Source organism: Vulpes vulpes, chromosome 14 (genome assembly GCF_048418805.1).
Source record: "Vulpes vulpes isolate BD-2025 chromosome 14, VulVul3, whole genome shotgun sequence".
NCBI classification, from domain to species: domain Eukaryota; kingdom Metazoa; phylum Chordata; class Mammalia; order Carnivora; family Canidae; genus Vulpes; species Vulpes vulpes.
Genome location: NC_132793.1, coordinates 131,608,643 through 131,627,530, shown reverse-complemented (window position 1 = coordinate 131,627,530; position 18,888 = coordinate 131,608,643). Strand labels below are relative to the sequence as shown.

The following is an 18,888-nucleotide window of genomic DNA, read 5'->3' as shown; positions in this document are numbered from 1 at the left end:
CTATGATCCAAGATCTTTTCTCTTTTTCTTTTCTTTCATCTGTTTCTCCCTCATTCACTTATTTATTAAATACCCACTGTGAGCGCGCCACTCACTCTTCTAGTGCAGAGAATACAGAATTTAGTAAGACTCCCTGTCCTCATTAAGTCTTCTGTCTTCTGGAGACCCTGACCCTGAAGGGTTAATGTAAAATATCATTTTAGGTAGTGGGATGTTATGGAGTGCTAAATAAAGTCAGGTAAAAGGAGAATACTGTTATGGATAGAGTGGCGGAGGGAGGCATCCCTGGAGAGGGCACAGTTGAGCAGTGTGACCTGAATGACATGGGGAAGTAAGCCATGTAGAGATGGAGGGAAAGAAAATAGGCAGAGGGAACGGCAAGTGCCAGAGCCCCAGGGAGTCACAGGACCGGCGTGTCGGGATGAGGAGGAGGCCATAGTGTAATGAGACAGAAAATGGTGGGGCCTGCGGCTGGAGCCTCATCCTATTGGGCTTTGTGGACTTTGGCAAGGTCTTTGGATTTTAGCCTCACTACAGGAGGAAACATTGGAAAGTTTTGAGCAAGTAAATGATGTGCTCTGAGTTTTTAAAAACCCCTTGCATCCTTGTAGAGAAGTAACTAGGAGGCAGGAACAAGAAGGGAAGCAGGGAGATCAGTTAGGAAGCCCTGGAAATCATTGAGGTGACTGCTTGGTAATTTAGGAAGGACGGTAGCAGTGGGGGAGTGACAAGTATTGGATTTGAGGGATATTGTGCCGGAATGGCTGATAGCATCTACTGTGTGTCGGCCTTGCGGTTGTGAACTTTATTTTTCTTATCCTTTTTATTTCTCTTCTCTCTTTATTGTGGAGAAGGGTGGAGGGATCACAAAGGAATAAACCTATGAGAATTTGTTGAATGTCTACTTTTTTAAGAACAGCGTTAGGTCGCTGACTTCGCCTCCCATCTCTCCCCCTCCCCCACCCCACTCACCTGTACCTCAGCTTCCTTCCTCTGTTTCTAAAGTTGGGAGAACTTATATTTTAGCTTAATGTACTCCTTTCTTCCTTCCTTAGGAATCTAAATTTCATCAATTTAATAACTAAAGAAATAAAGGGAGTGAATGACTAAAGTTCACCTTTTAAAATACGTAATGTCAACTATGTGATTTAGAAAGAAAAATACTCAGTATTGAAAGAAAACACCCAAGTAGCTGAGACGAAAAAAAAATCTGTAAACCTGAAACATTTTCATTTCTCTGACAAGTGAAGAAAGGTGTACTTGGGTTATGTTTCTTAGGTTGCAAGATTTCATTATTATAGTTTATGCTAAATATTAAACATTGAGTTTTGATATGTCATTTAAAAGTAGTTTTCTAATTTTGTCTGAATGTGTGTAGAATTTTACTATTTTTCCCTTTTACATTTTGATAGATTAAAAAAATGGTTTTTAGTTAGCATATCTGCCAGTCGTCTTAGAAAATATCGATTTAAAATTTTACCTTTGTCTCTGTCTCATCCAGGGAAGTGCCAGACACAGCCTCAGAATGTGACTCCTTAAATTCTTCCATTGGAAGGAAACAGTCTCCTCCTTCGAGCCTTGAGATATACCAAACATTGTCTCCTCGAAAGATCTCGAGAGATGAGCTCTCCCTAGAGGATTCGTCCCGAGGAGATTCACCCATAACTGCAGATATCTCGCGGGGTTCTCCTGATTGTGTAGGTCTGACAGAAACGAAGAGTATGATCTTCAGTCCTGCCAGCAAAGTGTACAATGGCATCTTGGAGAAATCCTGTAGCATGAACCAGCTTTCTAGTGGCATCCCGGTGCCTAAACCTCGCCACACATCCTGCTCCTCAGCTGGCAACGACAGTAAAGCAGTTCAGGAAGCTTCACACGTCACCAGGATAAGCAGCATCCCGCACGATCTTTGTCATAATGGAGAGAAAAGCAAAAAGCCATCAAAAATTAAAAGCCTTTTTAAGAAGAAATCTAAGTGAACTGGCTGACTTGATGGAATTCATTCAAGTGGCATCTTTAAACTTTAATCTCCCATCCTCCAATTCCCCTTTTTTGTTTTAATTTTAGGAATGTAACTCCATTGGGGCTTTCCAGACTGGATGCCATAGTGGAATGTCCTAAGGGCAACTGTCTACTGTCTGCTTATTTAAATGACTATATAATCAATTCGTCAAGCCAGTTATTGCTGAAAAATCATTAAGTGATGAGACAGTTTACAGTCATTTCTGCCTATTTATTTCTGCTTTGTTACTCGTGATGTATATACAATATTTTGTTGAAAGCCACTATGGACTTACAAGCTTTAATGGACTAGTAAGCCAGCATGGGCTTGCAAAAATTTCTTGTTTACCACACCATCTTCTTATCTTTCCACAGAGCTATTTACATCCTGGACTAAATGACTTAAAGTAAAATTAATTGCACTACCGTTTTCCAGACTGGAAAAAAAAAATCTCTGCAAGTGAAACTGTATAGAGTTTATAAAATGACTATGGATAGGGGACTGTTTTCACTTTTAGATCAAATGGGTTTTTAAGTAGAACCTAGGGTTTCTAATTGACTTGATTTCTGGAAATGAAAACCCACGCTTTTATTATGGGAAGCTTCTTTAAATGCATTTAATATTATAAAGTTCCAAGTCCTGCTGTAAAGATCATGTTGTTTCGTTTTTCCCAGGGCTTTCACTGTGATTTACTGCATTGCAGGCTGTATGATAAAGTATAAATAATTTAAGGAGAGAAGGCTCTTGATTCCTTACGCACGTGGAAGAGTTAAAACTTGATCGAAGGACTTACATTCACAAGCTTAACCTGAGGTCGGGGACGTGGGGATTCAGGCACTTGTTTACAGACTTTGAATAACAGCAAAGAAGTTATGGTTTGTGAAGAATTTGTACTGTGGAAAAGATAATAAATTGGAGACATTATTGTGTGGGACTGTGTTGATTTTTGTTGATGACACTCCACTAAAAACACTATACATTTTCTGGAGAGCTGAGTAAGCTGTTCTGTTGCTTAATTGCACTATAAGAAATAGTGATGTTTTGGAAGTTGTCAACAAATTTCTTTCCATTTTATATTGTTTGTCATATTTTTATGTAGTTTGAAATGTTTAAATGTTCTAATATCAAGATTAACAAATATAAATTTATGGTGCATTTAGATTGTGTTGTATTAATTTGTAAAGCCTGGGGTTCCTTAAACCGCTAGGTTATAAGGGTAGCTTTAACTGTGAAGATTGTCACATAGAGCGCCAAAGTACATTAACACGGGGAGTTTTTGCCTAAACTACTTCTAAAAATTCATAAGTGCTCCGGTTAATGCAGTGTGGATGGACACTGGGTGAACAGTGGATACGTATTAGCTAGAGTGGTTTTTCAGCAGTATGGCTAAAATCTGTAATGTCCAACCGTATCCTGCTTAGATGAAAATGCTGATTGGTAGGAAGTTTATTTTGAGGTATGCTTCAAAGAAATATTTTTATGAAGAATATGAACCATTTCCTGAAGACTTCTGAAAATTGTAGTGGTTTATTCTCTTCAGGACTGTTGTTGAAAACCGAAGGTCTTGAATGATACTTATGTACACAGATATTTATATATTTAAGAGACAGTGCTGTAAAGGCAAACGTTGATTAACTGAAACACACATAGTGTTTTGGACTAATCAGAAGGTAAGATTATCCGAAAGGTCAGGAGTTGAGGAATAATGGCACTGAAGCTGTTTGGGGAAGTGGCAGGGGTGGTGGTCATGTGCCTAAAGCATTGAAAAGCATTCTGGAAAGTTTCTTCAGGGTGAAGGTAATATCTTTATCTTCTTTCTCCTTCTTACAACCAGACAGTTCTTTCCTTTGGAAATTGCAGAAAGGGTGAGAACCGTGTAGTTCCATAGGTAGGAGAGGTAAAAGCTGCTGGGGAAGGGAGTGGGGTGAGAAGAGGAATGGCTCTAGGGGACCCCCAGCAAGGCCCCACTCCCTTTTGAAGGTTAGAAGGAAATTCTGGGTCAGAACCTCTGATCCTGGCCCGTGGGCTCTGGGGTGGAAGAGGCTGGCCTAAGTACAGTGTGGGTTGTCTTAGGGGACGCGTGGTTTGTGCTAAATTTCGTGTTCTTCTTTATAAACAAATTCAACCAAGGGATTTTTACTGCTTCCATGTTGCCTGCAGTACTTGCTTGGTGTTAGTACAGTGCTCCCCTGTCTCTTTGTAAATTCAACAGAATAATCGAGTTGTAGAAAGCCACAATCATTTCTATATTACTTCATTTACACGTGAAGAGTTGGGCATTAATGTCAGTTTTTCAAATTACCCATTTGTTACTGTATTAATCTTATAAAACTGGTGTTTTTCTGGTTTAGAAAAGTAGTAATACCCTCCTTGTACAAAACAATTCATGATAGAAAAATATAAAGAGGAAAAACAACAGCAAGCAGGTTAAATTCTATTGCCCCAAATAACTATTTTTGATATTTTGGTTTGTTTCCTGCTAGATCATTTTCTCTATGTTGATATATATATATATATATATGTTACATGATTGAAAACATGCTATATGTATTTAATTTTACATCATGCTTTTCTCTTAATATAAGCATTTCTCAAACATCATTAAAAACTCTTCATGAACATTTTAGTGAGTATAATATGCCATTGCATGGCTTTACCAGAGTCTTTTAAATCATTCTTTTATTATTAATCATTAGGCTGTTTCTGATTTCTGATATGTAAAATACTAGGATCTAACAATTATTGAGCACTTTGTATGTACTAGGCACAGTTCTAAACTCGAATATATATTCTCATATAATCTTTACACCCACCTTCTAAGGTTGGTACTGGTTTTTGTTTTGTTTTTTTCATCATTTTAACTGATGAGGAAACTGAGCCCAGAAAATTAATAATTTGCTGATGGTCACATAGCTAGTAAGTGGTAGTATCAACTTCTAAGTCATACCTACCACATACATTCTAATCAACATTTTGATTCCTTAGAATATCTATTTTTAGAAGTGTATAGGAAAGCCTAAAGACAATTTATATGTATGTATATGTACACACCCCTAGTTTTATGTATATACCTTGAGTGTAACTATTTTTAAGGTTTCTTGTGCATATAGTCATGTTTATAACCCACCAATACTGGAGTGTATGAGTGCCCTTTTACCTCACACTGTCACTTCTGAACTACCATTTGGTTAAAACTTTGCTAATTTAATTGGTGAATAATGTCTAGTATGGTTGGAAAGTTTTTTCATATTATGTATTTTTCATTTCAGTGAATTGTCTGTTCATGTCTTTTGCCCATTAAGTTCCTGGGGTCCTAGTGTTTTTTGTCTTTCAAATGTAGCTATTCTTGTATTCTTCAATTACCAACTAAAACAGTGATTTTTAAAAATTATATTTGTATTTTCCATGTTTATTTTTAAAAGCAAGCAAAAGGAAACCTACATATAAGGTTTAGTCTTACTGATCTCCTGTTTTTAGATCTTGAATGTTTTTTCCCAAAAAAATCACAGGTAAGAGATAATATTAGAAGCTCATCCAGCAATTATTTAATAGCCTATCATGTAGCAAGCATCACGATCATCAGCTCTGCAGGTGCAGAGAACTGATGTCACCAGTACCTCCCGTAAAGGAACTCCTCAGTATCTAACAGGGGAGACAGATCCAACAAAAATCCTAGTAATTAAGGGCAATGATAGAACTGTAAACCGTATGTTGGGTAGATGGAGCTAATGGGGAAGGAGTTCTATAGCCCAAAAGTGTTAAATCAAGGACGATGTAGTGGTGCTGATTGGCCGAGGTCGTGGAGAGGTTTGCTATGGCTGAAACATACAGGCCCAAGGGCAAGTCAGTTTTAGGACTTCTACTAACTAGTAGTCTAGTTCCAGCAAATGAGCTTGCAGTTGCTGAGGTCCAGCCAGACACTTTATAATAGCTGGGAGGGTGCGCGTCCTGGGGTCCGTTTATCAGAGAGAAACACAGCATTTGAGCAATCTCGTGTAAGCCCTGATCGTGCTGATAAGTTTCCTTCCGCACATCCCAGCCCTAAAACAAGGTAGTCTTTGTTGAAAGACTTTCTCCTTCAGATTTACCCAGGTAGGCCAGATCCTATCTTGAGCCCATTGGCTCCAGACCAACCTTCAGGGTTCTACCTCAGTCCCATGATTGGGCTTTCCTGAGGTTATTTACAGGTCTTTACAGTGGCTCTCAAAGGAGCCGGTCTCTGGCAAGGTTTGTTGTAGGCCCGGGTAGGACATGGCTGGGAGGCCTCAGTCCAGATCTTGATTGCTTACCAGGGTGAAGGCAGTGAGACCATGCCCAGGATCGTTGCAGGAGTTAAAGAATTTTATCTGCCAGATTCTCCATTGTCCCAACGTTCCCGTTTTTTGCTGGATATGCTGCGATGACTGCGTCAGCCTCCAAAAGCGGTAGAGAGCAACGAGTTCCAGGTAAAGCAGACGGTGTGGCTCCCCCTCGTGAGAGCAGTGCTGCACTTTGTCCCAGGGCCACACCATCCCACATCTCCAGCCCTCGGAGCAGTAGCACAGCTTCCCTTTCTGCTTCCCACTCTCTTCCCGGGTTGCCCTGGCAGTTTCCAGTTCCCTGCAAAAGTCAGGCTCTAGGAGGTCTTAAGGTCAAAATGGTTCTTTATCTCTTGCTTCAGATTGCCACATTTTAGGGTCTTTTTTCTTAATGGAAAAAAATGTAACTGGCATGCAATGTCCTGTTAGTTCCAGGTTGTATGGGATAGTGATTCAGTGTTTGTATACATCACAAAGTGAGCCCCACGATAAATAGAGTAACCGTCTGTCATCATACACAGTTGTTACAGTATTACTGACTATTTTCGCCACGTGGTCCATTACATTCCATGACTTACTTTATAACTGGAAGTCTTTACCCCTTAATAACCTTCATCTATTTAGCCTACCCCCTAAGTCCTCTTTACTTATTATAACGGACGGTTTGTTTTCTGTATCCGTGAGTTTGAGTCTGTTTTTTTGTTGTTGTTGTTCATTTGTTTTTTAGATTCCACGTATGAGTGAAATTGTAGGTTACTTGTCTTTCTCTGGCATATTTCACTTAACATAATACCCTCTAGGTTCACTCATGTTGCAAATGGAGAGATTTTATTTTTTTTTTAACGGCTAAGATTTTGTTATTATATACGCACACACATATATGTATATATACACACACCACATCTTTATTCACTTTTTCGTTAGGCACTTGAGCTGCTTCCGTATACTGGTTATTGTAAATAGTGCTGCGGTGACCATAGGGGTGCATGTAACTCTTTGGATTAGTGCTTTGTTGTCTTTGGAAATACTCAGAAGTAGAATTGCTGGACTGAATGATGTAATTTTAATTTTTTTGAGAAATTTTTACCAATTTCCGTTTTCACCAACAGTGTTATGGGGGTTCCCTTTTCTCCCCACATCCTCGCCAATACTTGTTATTTCTTTTTAAAATAGTTAATCTGACAGGTATGAGTTGATAGCTCCTTGCAGTTTTATTTCGCATTTCTCTAATGATTTCGTGGAGCATCTTTTCAAATACCTGTTGGCCATCTGTGTGTCTTCTTTGGAAAAGATGTCTATTTAGCTCATTTTTTAATGGAGTTATTTGATAGTATGTAGTGTAAGTTCCTTATGTAGTTTGGATATTAGTCCCTTATGGGCTATATGATTTGCAAATACCTTCTCCCACTTAGTAGAGTGCCTTTTGTTTTGCTCATGGTTTCCTCTGCTGTGCTAAAGCTTCCACATTTTAGTTTCAAATAATTGTGGGACATAGCAGCCACCCTAATACTGCTATTCTGTTAGGAATATCGTGTGTTGATTTCTTAAGTACAACCTCTATAATCGAAGCATCATGGTTCCAAAAAATCCACATGAGCTAATTCCCCATTTGTGAGAATGTCAACTGCTGAAATACTCATTAAGACCTCTGGTCCCTGAGCGGCGGTAGCACCAGATTCTAGGGAGATTGGATGCCACCACTTAGGAAAAGGAAAGGAAAAAGTAAGAATATGGCTTGGTTTGGTTTTGAAATACCAGCTATTCAAGTTTGACTCTCCTTGAAAAGACTTTCTATTGATGCTCAAGATGTACATCTGTAGCCAGAAAGCAGCATGATAAGAAGTTAAAAGAAAGGCGGGTTGGATTGGAGAGGATAAAATGAAGCCTGGATGTCCCAGAGGTTGCATTTTACCTTTAAAGGTCAGAAAAAACCTGGAAATAGGACTGAGCATAGGACCTTAGGAAAGGAGGGTTCATCGGGAGGGAAAGGATGCATTTACCATCAAATCCCCAAATCTTGTTCATTTTATCCCTGAACGTCTCTGCTGATGCCCCTGTCTAGCGCCCTGGGGCCTTGCGTCCTTCGTTTCTAAGCTTATTCGCTCCCACAAGCTAACTGAGCCAGCCTCACCCTCTTCCATCCTCCTGTTGGTGAGCTAAATCATACAGTGGATTTTCTCTGATTACAGTCTTTCTCTGCCTTCCCATCGCCTGTAGGATAAAATACAAACTTAGCAGACTAGTGGAAGACCTTGATATTCCGGATCCCGCTTATCCTGCCAGCCGCGGGTCTTGCCATCGTGCACACAACCTAACCAGTTATGCAGAACTGCATGCGGTTTCCAGAAAGAGGCTGCTTCCCCACCCACCTCCCTGACCGTGCACCTGCTGCTGCTATTGCCTGCAGTGTGTCCTCTCCTTGGGCCGCCAACTCTGCACCTTTAACTCAGCTCGGGTATCTCCAGGAAGTCTCTTCCATTCGTGTCCTCAGCCTGAACGATGTACCACTTGTGTGAATGTCCAGAGCTTTATTGTACTTGTCATGTCCTATCACTACCACCTCTTGGCTTGTTTGCCCAATCAACCTAACTGCTTCAGTGCAGGCAGTCGGCCTTCTCCAGCTCTGACTCTCAAGCACTGGCCCTGTAAGGCACTAAATACATGATGTGCCCGATGAACGAATACACAACAGTCATCACTGCTGCCTTCAAGCTTCAGACTGCTAAGGGTATCCGTACATTTAATGATTAGAAAAACAGTTGCAGACTATTCCCCAACACAAATCAGCATTGTGTGTTGCATCTCCATTGTCCTACATGGAGATTCCAGGGAAGGAAGAGAACAAAAGTGGCACAGAATAACTAGTACTCTTTCTTTTGAAAAAACCTATTTATACAGCTGGGCCCTGAATGATGAGTGAGGTCTGAACAAGCCTGATAGGAGAAACCGATCCTTTCCCTTCCAGGCTCCTCCAGCTGTGTGCTTTGTACGGTAGCCTGTCCTATTTGGAGCTCAGTTCCTCTCCTGAGCCCAGCATTTAATGGCTATGCTACCTATCTGGTAATTAATGTGATTTCTTGTATGGTTAGATCCTATTCTTTCAATAATCGTGGAGTCGTCTATGATGCACTGAATGCCGGGCATACGGCTATAACTAGGATAAACATACCCCTTACTTTGTGGCGCAAACCCATAAATAATCGTTTACATTGCTAGGTCTGTTATTAGCGCTACCAGGGAACAGTTCGCAGGGCTGTGTAATTACCGAATGAAGGTCTAACTTAACTTGAAAGTCAGGAAGGGCCCTGCTGAGTGAGTGACATTTGCACTTAACCCTGCAGATTCGGTCGGAAACAGGCAAGGAGGAGACGAGGTTTCGGAGTGGCCCAGGTGGTGGTGGTGGTCACAGCGTGTGTAGGAACACACCAGGAGGGAGGAAGCAGGTGTGTTCGGGAAGCAGAGAGGAGGTTAGTATGGCTGGATGGTGGCAAGAGAGCCAGAGAGGGGCAAGACCTTGCAGGGCCTCGCCGGCCGTACTGAAGATTTTCGTCTTAATCCCGAGATCAGTGGGAAATCCTTGAAAGGGTTAAGCATGGGAAAAATCATTCTCTTGTATTTATTTTATCTCCGATGCTTCCAGATAGTTTGAAGGGCAAACACACTAGTTTATATAGCCTGAAATTCCCTCTGAGCACCTGCCACTGAATTAGATACTCAGTAAATATTTAGCAATTTGGGTTCCAAATGGAGGGAGGCAAGTATAAGGGTGAGAGTGAGGAGGGTCTTTCAGGGAACCAGTAGGACTCTTGACAGAACATGGGGAGCAGTGGGAAGTAAAATTAGCAGAGTGGTCACCACCCTTCGTTAGAGGCTTTGTAGTCGCCACCTACGATGGCTGTAACTAAACGCCGTAGACTGGGGGGCTGCAACCGCAGAAGCCCGTTTTCTCAGTTTGAGAGTCCACCGTGCCAGAAAGGTTGGTTCTGATAAGGTTGGTCCTCCTCTTGGCTTGCAGACAGCTGCGGCCTTGCTGCCTTCACACGGGGCGCACGTGTGCGTGTACGTACCCACACACACCCTGAAGCGTGCCGGTCCTGTCGGATCAGGAACCTACCCTATGACCTAACTTACCTCCTTGTAGGTTCTGTCTCCAAATACACTGACATTAGGAGTTAGACCTTCAACATATGAATTTGCCGGGGGGGGGGGGGGGGTTGTTGGACGCAACTAAACGTGTAATGGATTTTGTATCGCGAAACCACTCAAGCGGTGGTTCCCAGCCAAGGTGTGACTCAGTGGAACTAAGGAGCTTTCTCAAAAGTGGAATGTAAGGGACCTATCTTGGTAATTGCTGTTTTGTGTAATACTAAGCTAGAGACTTCAAATCTACATTTTTCGAAAATCTCCCTGGGACAATTCTGATTGATTCGGGGAACACTTACTATATCTCTGCATTTTATTCCTAGCTCATAGACCAAAGGACTCCTCTCATCTCCTCCACATTTGGGAAATATCTCATTCCCTTTTTCCACTCTCTCTGGGATGTCCCCTGCTCCCACCCCCCACTAGAGAAATTCAGGGGAACCCAACATTTTCTAGGCCTGCACAGGAAAACACGACTGGCCTTCCACTGTCTTGTCCGTGGTACTTGCCCTGCCCCGCCCCACTGGGCTGCTAAACAAGCCACGAGCTACCACGCAGTTGGCCGGGTGAGCGCCAAGCACATCTGACTCTCCCACAAGTGGATGGCGAGGCCCAGATTTGAAGGAGAGGAAAGGGGGGAGGCACAATTTTGACTTCAGAAGTTTGAGGAGGGTGACACTCCGTGGCAAGTCCCAGCAAACACAACGAGGCAGGGGCTCGAAACGTCCAGGATTCGGTTTTCCTCATATGCCTGGAAGGCCAGAGGTAGCACGGTGGCTCCGTGATGCCCTCAGACGCCGGGCGCCCACCCCGGGTCAGCTCGTGCTGCCTCTGGGTCCCAGTCACGTGCTAGGCAGGAAGAAGGGCGGAGGCAGCACGGTGGGGGGGGGGGTGCCAGTGGACACGACTCCCTTGGGAAGAGCTTGCAGGAAGCCTCAGCCAGCAACCGCCTTTCTTGGCTCCTCCACCAGTGCTCCTGCCACAGCCCCCCCCCGCCCCCAGCTGGGGAAGCTGGGGCGCAGGATGATTCCGCATTTATGCACATGTGCCTGTCTGGGCGGAACATGCTGCTGCCCCCAAACACAACCGGGGTTCTGCTGAGAAGACAGAGGATGAAACAGATTTTGAGTGATTACGAACATCTGCCACAGGGACCAGGTGAGCTCTCGCGTCTAACCGGGCAACTCTGATCTCCAGGGCAGAGGTGTGTATGGAGGCAGAGGTTGTGTCGTTGGGCACGTGCCTGACCCCGAGATGAATCTTAAAATATCCTGAGTTTCTACCATGTGCCAGAAACCATTCCGGACGCTGGGAATGCAATAGGCAGCAGAACAGACAAAAGACCCACCCCCGAGGGGCCTACGTCCTGGGAAGGGGGGGGGGTGTCCAGTAAGTAAATAGAAACAAGCGGCTGGGGCGGGGGCTGCACCACGGGCCAGTGCGGTGTTCCTCAACCTCATCTTCTGGGGGGCACCTGGCATTTTATGTTATGTGGGAGCCTATGTCTTTATCACTTACGGGGACTCTGACCACTTCTTTGAAGATGCGCATACTCTCATTCCTGCTGTAGTGATCATAGCTGTAGGAGCCCTGCTTTTCATTATTGGCCTAATTGGCTGCTGTGCCACAATCCGAGAAAGCCGCTGTGGACTTGCCACGTTTGTCATCATCCTACTCTTGCTTTTTGTCACAGAAGTTGTTGTGGTTTTGGGATACGTTTACAGAGCAAAGGTGGAAACTGAGGTCGATCGCAGCATTCAGAAAGTGTATAGGACCTACAGTGGAACCAACCCTGATGCTGCCAGCCGGGCTGTTGATTATGTACAGAGACGGCTGCATTGTTGTGGAATTCACAACTATTCAGACTGGGAAAACACAGACTGGTTCAAAGAAACCAAAAACCAGAGTGTCCCTCTTAGCTGCTGCAGAGAGACCGCCAGCAGCTCTAATGGCAGCCTGGCCCACCCCTCCAACCTCTATGCCGAGGGATGTGAGGCTCTAGATGTAAAGAAGCTACAGGAAATCATGATGCATGTTATCTGGGCAGCACTGGCATTTGCAGCTATTCAGCTGCTGGGCATGTTATGTGCATGCATCGTATTGCGCAGAAGGAGTAGAGATCCTGCTTATGAGCTCCTCATCACCGGTGGACGTACGCATAGGAGAAAACGCAAGCCTCAGCTTTTTAGTCTTGTTCTGATTTGGAAGGTGAATTGAGCAGGTCTACGCTATTGGCGGCCTGAGTTCATCTAGTTAAAGCACACGGGTGTTGGACAAAGCAGCTTGGCTCTTCATATGCCCACCTATTTCCCTGCCCACCTAGGAGTTTCTTTTTCTCTGTTCTAGCTGACTCTCCGTGTTCCTAAGTTCTTAAGTGTGGCAGTTTATGTTCTAATTTCAGAACCGTTTGCAGGTTGCACAGTGTGAGAGAATCAAAAGAGGGCCTAGGCCTGCTTCTGTTAGGTCCCTGCAGTAACAGGGCTGCTGCCCGAGTATCTCTAGGCCCTTCCAATCTGCATGGTGGAGAACTCTGGGCCAAAGGTGCTTGGGGGCAGAGGGAGGAAACCAGCTGCAGTGAAAGTTAACACCAGACGGTGCCCCTTGTCAGTGTCCTTTTAAAAATATATATACTGTAGTTCAGTAAGATAGCAACTGCGTAAAATTGCTAAAATGGATTTTAGAATCATACAGTGTGTCTCTTGGTTCATCTTCAAAATCAGACTGATCTTTGAAACTAGCAGTTTTTAATCAAAGCTGGCTTTATAGGAGGAGTATAATGTATGCACTACTGTTTTAAAACAATTAGTATGTGTGTGTGTTTGTATGATTGAGCCCATTCATCGTAAGTCTAAACTCGTTAGCATTAATGTACCCATGGAGACTAGCAAAATAGTATGTAGATGTGATCTCAGTTGTAAATAGAAAAATCTATTTTGTTGGCAAATTGAACACCAATAAAAAATAAATTCATTATAAAAAAAAAGTAAATAGAAAAATCTAATTCAATAAACTCTGTATCACCCCTGAAAAAAAAAAAAAAGAAAAAGAAAAGAAAAGAAACAAGTGGCACGTTGGCTGAAGGCAATAGGGAATGTCCAGGCGGCAGGGGCTGGGGGGCTGCAGGTGTGCTCAGCCGGCGTTCCAGAGACAACTTGAAGGACGAGAGTGACCGAGTTGTGCAAACACCCCGAAAGCAGCGTCTGAGCCCGAGCAATCAGGTGCAACAGATAGATACAGAGGCCCCGGCTTCTTCATCTTATTTCTGAGATTCAACTCTTTTTATGGATTCTGCTATTCGTATCTTAATTTCTTCATACGGACGTACAGTTTTGCTGCCTGTAAAAGGGCAATTCTCACAGGGCAACCGGGTGCTTTCCTTTCCCCCTGGAAAAAACAAGATGCCTGAATGCACATCTTTTTTTTCTTTTTTTAAGATTTTATTTATTGGGAATCCCTGGGTGGCTCAGCGGTTTAGTGCCTGCCTTTGGCCCAGGGTGCGATCCTGGAGACCTGGGATCTAGTCCCACATCGAGTTCCCAGCATGGAGCCTGCTTCTTCCTCTGCCTGTGTCTCTGCCTCTCTCTCTCTCTCTCTTTCTATGTCTATCATGAATAAATAAATAAATAAATCTTTAAAAAATATTTTATTTATTTGTTTAGGAGAGAGCGAGTGAGCACACAAGCTGGGGGAGAGGCAGAGGGAGACAAAGACTCCCCACTCGGCGGGGCTCGATCCAGGCCCTGAGCTGCAGGGACGCCCAACCAACTGAGCCACCCAGGCGTCCCCTGAATATACATCTTGGGAAATTAAGTGCCTTTTCCACATCGCTCTACCTCCTGAGTTCTGTCTTCTTCTTTCTTTGCTCTTTGGGAGACTACGTGCTGTTGGATTTAAGAAAATGGACTGTGGGGTCCTGATAGCTCTGAGTGTGAGCCCCGATATTTCCTGCCTCTGATATTGAGCCAATAACCCAGAGCCCGTTTGCTCAGCTGTGACATTGGGATGCGAATGCCTCCCTTCTTCTGTTGTGAGAATTAAATGAGAGGATGTGCGGGCGCCGGGCGCCTCTTGGGTCTCTCCAGACCTGGCCTGCTTCCTTGTGATCGTCAGCCCCCAGGCACGTGGAGTTTCTGGGAGAGGTCAGGTGCTGCCCTTATGGAAAAGAGCCTGCTCTTTACCAGCGTGTGACAGCCTCGTGTCACATTTACCTTCTTCCATGAAGTCGTATTTACCAGCCTGACCCCGCGCCCCACCTCAAAGTCTTTTGAGAGGTAGGACCAAGACCCTTGGTTACTTGAATGGCAGCAGTGCCGCTCACACCGTGAAATCTTGTCATGATCAGGGACTGTCCATTGTAGACTCCATCCCTGCCCTCTCCCTGTGCCTCCTTGGTGCTGGCTCCTTGTCAGGGAGCCTCGTCTCTGGTGCCACCCCCTTTCTCTGTGGTCATCAACCACATCCTGGCTTTCTTCCAGAATTTCACGACTCATCACGGCAGTTGCCTGGAACTTGCTCCTACGTGTCCCAGATTTCCCCACCAGAAGTCCCACAGAGGGATTAGCAGAGCCGACTAACTTCCTTTTCAACTCGGGCTTCCAGGTTCTTCCAAACAGGCCCCCTTTTCCACTTCTACTGGTGGCCACTCAAGTCCTTACATGGCCTTCACGTCACCCACTGCACCTCCAAGCCCTCGGGCTCAGTAACAGATGGCTTTTTTGGTATGAACATCTTCATCTTTTCATCCCTGAACCTACAAAATTATGTATGTCTACAACTACCCTTTCCTCTTTTTTACAGGAGAAGATGGTTAATTTTCTAACCAAGAGTCATCCAGCAATTCCTGTTTTTGAATTTTGTGCTTTCCTGCCTTTCTTGGGACTTGATTCCTTGCCTCCTCTTTACTGTATCTTGAATCTCTCTCTTGCCATGGCATTTTTAACAATTGTGAAACAGGCTCAAATCTTTATTATCTTAAGAGAAAAAAAAACACCACGTGATCTCTCTAGCTTTCATATATATCTTACCCAAGCATGTAAGAAGGTAGTGAACCTTCTTCTATATAAAAATATACCTAATTTTTAAAATGGGTTTATGTCAAAGATTTGTTAAATTGATTAATGAAGGATTCGGTAGAATGGTAAAGCTAGTTCAAAGAAAATTGAAGAGACTGGGTGCAAAAAGTCATTAAAAGCATGCTAGAAAGAGATTGCTAAATTATATAAAATAAAATATAACTTCTGGGTTATTATATTTTCATTTGTATCTCTCCAGGGACAAATTTCGTTTTCATTCACATTGAACAAAAATAATGTGCAAGCTTATCTGTGTTTTACGAGTTAGCAGCTACAGAGTTAAAAATATCCTAAATAGTAAGTAAAAGTAAGAGTAAATAAAAGTAAATAGTAAAAAAAAAAAAAAAAGTAGATAGTAAATAAATAAAAGCACAATCCCAGAAAATCAGAATAACTCTAGACAGGCCTGTTGGACAATGTTCAACACAACACTGAAATGATAGGCAGAAATCTCTTTGCCCTCTTCCAGGTTTTTGGACACTTTTCCTAACAGCTATTCCTTGTGATCATAAATAATCCCTGAGGATTATTCTTGATCTTTAGAGCTGGTCTCATTGTATTTTGTTCTGATTCATTAACTCATTAACATTGATGAGGCAAGAAGTGTTAATATGGACATGAATTTCCTTGAAGTATGGTCAACATCCAGTGCCACGTGGTATTAAACAACTACTGTGGCCAAAAAAAAGTACCCTCTGTCTGATTCCATGGAATCCAGTATCTTCTTTTCTTTTCTTTTTTTAAAGATTTTATTTATTTGAGAGAAATAATTTTATTTATATTGAGCATGAGCAGGAGAAGGAGCAGAGGGAGAGGGAGAAGTGGACTCCCCACGGAACAGAGACCCTGATGCGGGGCTTGATCCTAAGACTCCAGGATCATGACCTGAGTTGAAGGCAGGTACTTAACCTACTGAGCCGCCCAGGTGCCCCTCCAGTATTGTATTTTCAATAGGCTCTGTTATTCCAAAGAAGTTTTTATTGCTCTTATTTGCATTCATGTTCTGTGGCTAGAAAACCAAACCCATGAAATTTATTTCTACCAGTTTTGCCTGGAGTACCTGTAAGTGTGAATGAATTTCTCTCATTCCTTGAGGTCCCCTAAATCTGCTTGGTACCCAGTTCGCCAGGAAATTATTTTCTTTTCTATATATAATTCCAGGACCTCCAAAACCACGGAAGAGGTGCTAGAATGGTCTCCTGGGAAGGTTTTATGAGCCCTGATTCCACATATGAAGCATAACCTCCATTCCCCAATGAGGGGCTTATCATACATGATTAAATGAGATTTATTTCTGTATGATTCTTTAAGTATAGTTTTGGTTACCCAGGTCATTTTTGTAACTGTACCTTTCTTTAAAAAAACAACCAAAAGAACCTCTTACTGAACTCTTGGTAAACTATTCTGTTTTTAAAAGCAAAGAGACTTAGTAAAAGATGTTTGTCTCTGAATTTTGAGGTGTCAGTGAGAACAAAACATAATTTAAATGTTTTATTTAGTTTTCCAAAGCATAGTCTAAAACAGGGATCAGCAAACCTTTCTATACAGGACATTTCTCTAAATGTTCTCCATCCTGTGGGCTATGGATCTCTGTTGCATGATTTGTGCCAAATCTACCACTGTGGCATGAAGAAACCATAGACAGCATGTAAACGATGAGCCTTCATTGACTAAATTTGACCTACGGTGAGCTGGATTGGGTTCATGGACCACAGTTTGCTGACACCTAGTTTAAAATAAAGATTAGGGATAGATCAAGAAAATCTAAGGGGTTTATCAAGAAAGATCAAGATCAAGAGAGAGAAGGGCTTTATCATATTCTCAGAAGAAAATAGAACATTAAAAACAATACTGAGATAGGGGCACCTGGGTGGCCGGGTCAGTTAAGCATCTGCCTTCAGCTCAGGTCATGATCTCAGGGTTCTGGGATCAAGCCCTGCATCGGGTTCCCTGTTTAATAGGAGTCTGCTTCTCCCTCTCCCTCTGCCCCTCCCAACTGCTCGTGCTCTCCTTCACACACAAATGATTAAGTAAAAAATCTTTAAAAAAAAATACCAATATACAATAAGGTAAATATCACAAAACAACCACAATTATAGACACCTCATCCATTTCAGCTCATGTAATTAATACTTTTTGCACAGGATTTTGGCCCTGCAGTCTGCTTTTACAAAGCTAATGCTTCTAGGGACACCTGGGTGGCTCGGTGGTTGAGTGTCTGTCTTTGGCTCTGGACGTGACTCTGGGGTCCTGGGCTCGAGTCCCACATTGGGATCTCTGCAGGGATCCCTCTGCCTATGTCTCAGCCTCTCTCTGTGTGTCTCTCATGAATAAATAAATAAAATCTTTTTTTTTTTTTAAAGTGATGCTTCTGGGCTAAGAGTCCTGGAAATCATTACTCAGTCCCCTTGAGGGCAGTTATCCAAGTGGTGTCAGCTTAGAAATCTGTACCAATGAATCCATTACTTAAAGTATCAACAGGGAAGAGTAACTTGTCCTTTTCATTGAGATTCTGAGGATGTGGGTCTTTGTTAACCACCTACTTTTAGCCTGTAGCTTATTGTAAAATCTTCAGGTAAACATGACAGGAAAGCCAGAAGTTGATGACCAGATGGCAGTGGTGGTGGCTTTTTAAAAAAATTTTTTTAATAGGACTCAATGATATTAGAATAGAGGAGAGCAAAATCATCTATGAGAGTAATGGGAGTAACAATAAGATTTGGATCAATGTTTCCCTTGAGGATAAGAACATATTATAGACAATGAGGACATTGACCTTTGGGACATTCCTGACGTGTATAATCTTGGAGGAAAAAATTAGTTTAGGGAAGGCTGAACTTCACCTTTCGCTTGACAGATCTTTCCATTTTAGCTCTCAGGTAGCTCTCACCTTTATTTTTTCCCCTTGACTCAATCCTTTGCCCATTTCTCTTATCCATTGTGATGTTTTCTCTGAGAAATCTCTTGACTTGCTATCAAGTGTCCTATATTAACAAACTGTCTTTTTGTAAATCTTGCCCATTCTCATCATCTGCCCCTGGGCATCTCCACCCATGGATCTCAGAATCATTGACAAGGGGACTCAGTCTATTTTAATTGGAACTTACTGGGACATTGATTATGATCCTGATGGAGTAACTTATCTGCCCTAAACAATGTGAAGTACGTCAATAAAAATGAGGAAGTTAGTTTCAGGCATTAAAAAACAAGTAATACCAATGTTCTTTGACAGAAAGAAAGCACGTCAAGTGAACTACACAGTCAGCCAGCTCCCTTTCTGGGGCATTTTTTGAGCTGTAGTGTGGTGTGATGGCACAAAGTCCTCTTAAGGATTCTTAACCGAGAGCTGGCTTGTACATACTCAGGGTGAGGA

The 18,888-nt window shown here is 42.7% G+C and overlaps 2 protein-coding genes across 9 annotated transcripts in view; both read left to right on the top strand.

Moving 5' to 3' along the window:
• STIM2 (stromal interaction molecule 2) overlaps positions 1 to 5,393 on the top strand; it is a 144,050-nt gene extending 138,657 nt beyond the window's left edge. For all 8 annotated transcript variants that reach the window (XM_072737936.1, XM_072737934.1, XM_072737935.1 and 5 more), the window contains one exon: positions 1,502 to 5,393. In XM_072737936.1, coding sequence (XP_072594037.1) covers positions 1,502 to 1,979 — 478 coding nt within the window. In that variant the 3' untranslated portion in view covers positions 1,980 to 5,393. The remainder of the gene's footprint in view (positions 1 to 1,501) is intronic.
• Positions 5,394 to 6,401: 1,008 nt separating this feature from the next.
• On the top strand, positions 6,402 to 14,951 carry LOC112918901 (tetraspanin-3-like). The gene is made up of 5 exons (XM_072735179.1): positions 6,402 to 6,447; positions 8,363 to 8,451; positions 9,642 to 9,743; positions 11,415 to 11,623; positions 11,883 to 14,951. Exons 1-5 carry the CDS (start codon positions 6,402 to 6,404, stop codon positions 12,658 to 12,660), a joined length of 1,224 nt encoding a protein of 407 aa, XP_072591280.1. The 3' UTR covers positions 12,661 to 14,951.
• The last annotated feature ends 3,937 nt before the right edge of the window (positions 14,952 to 18,888 follow it).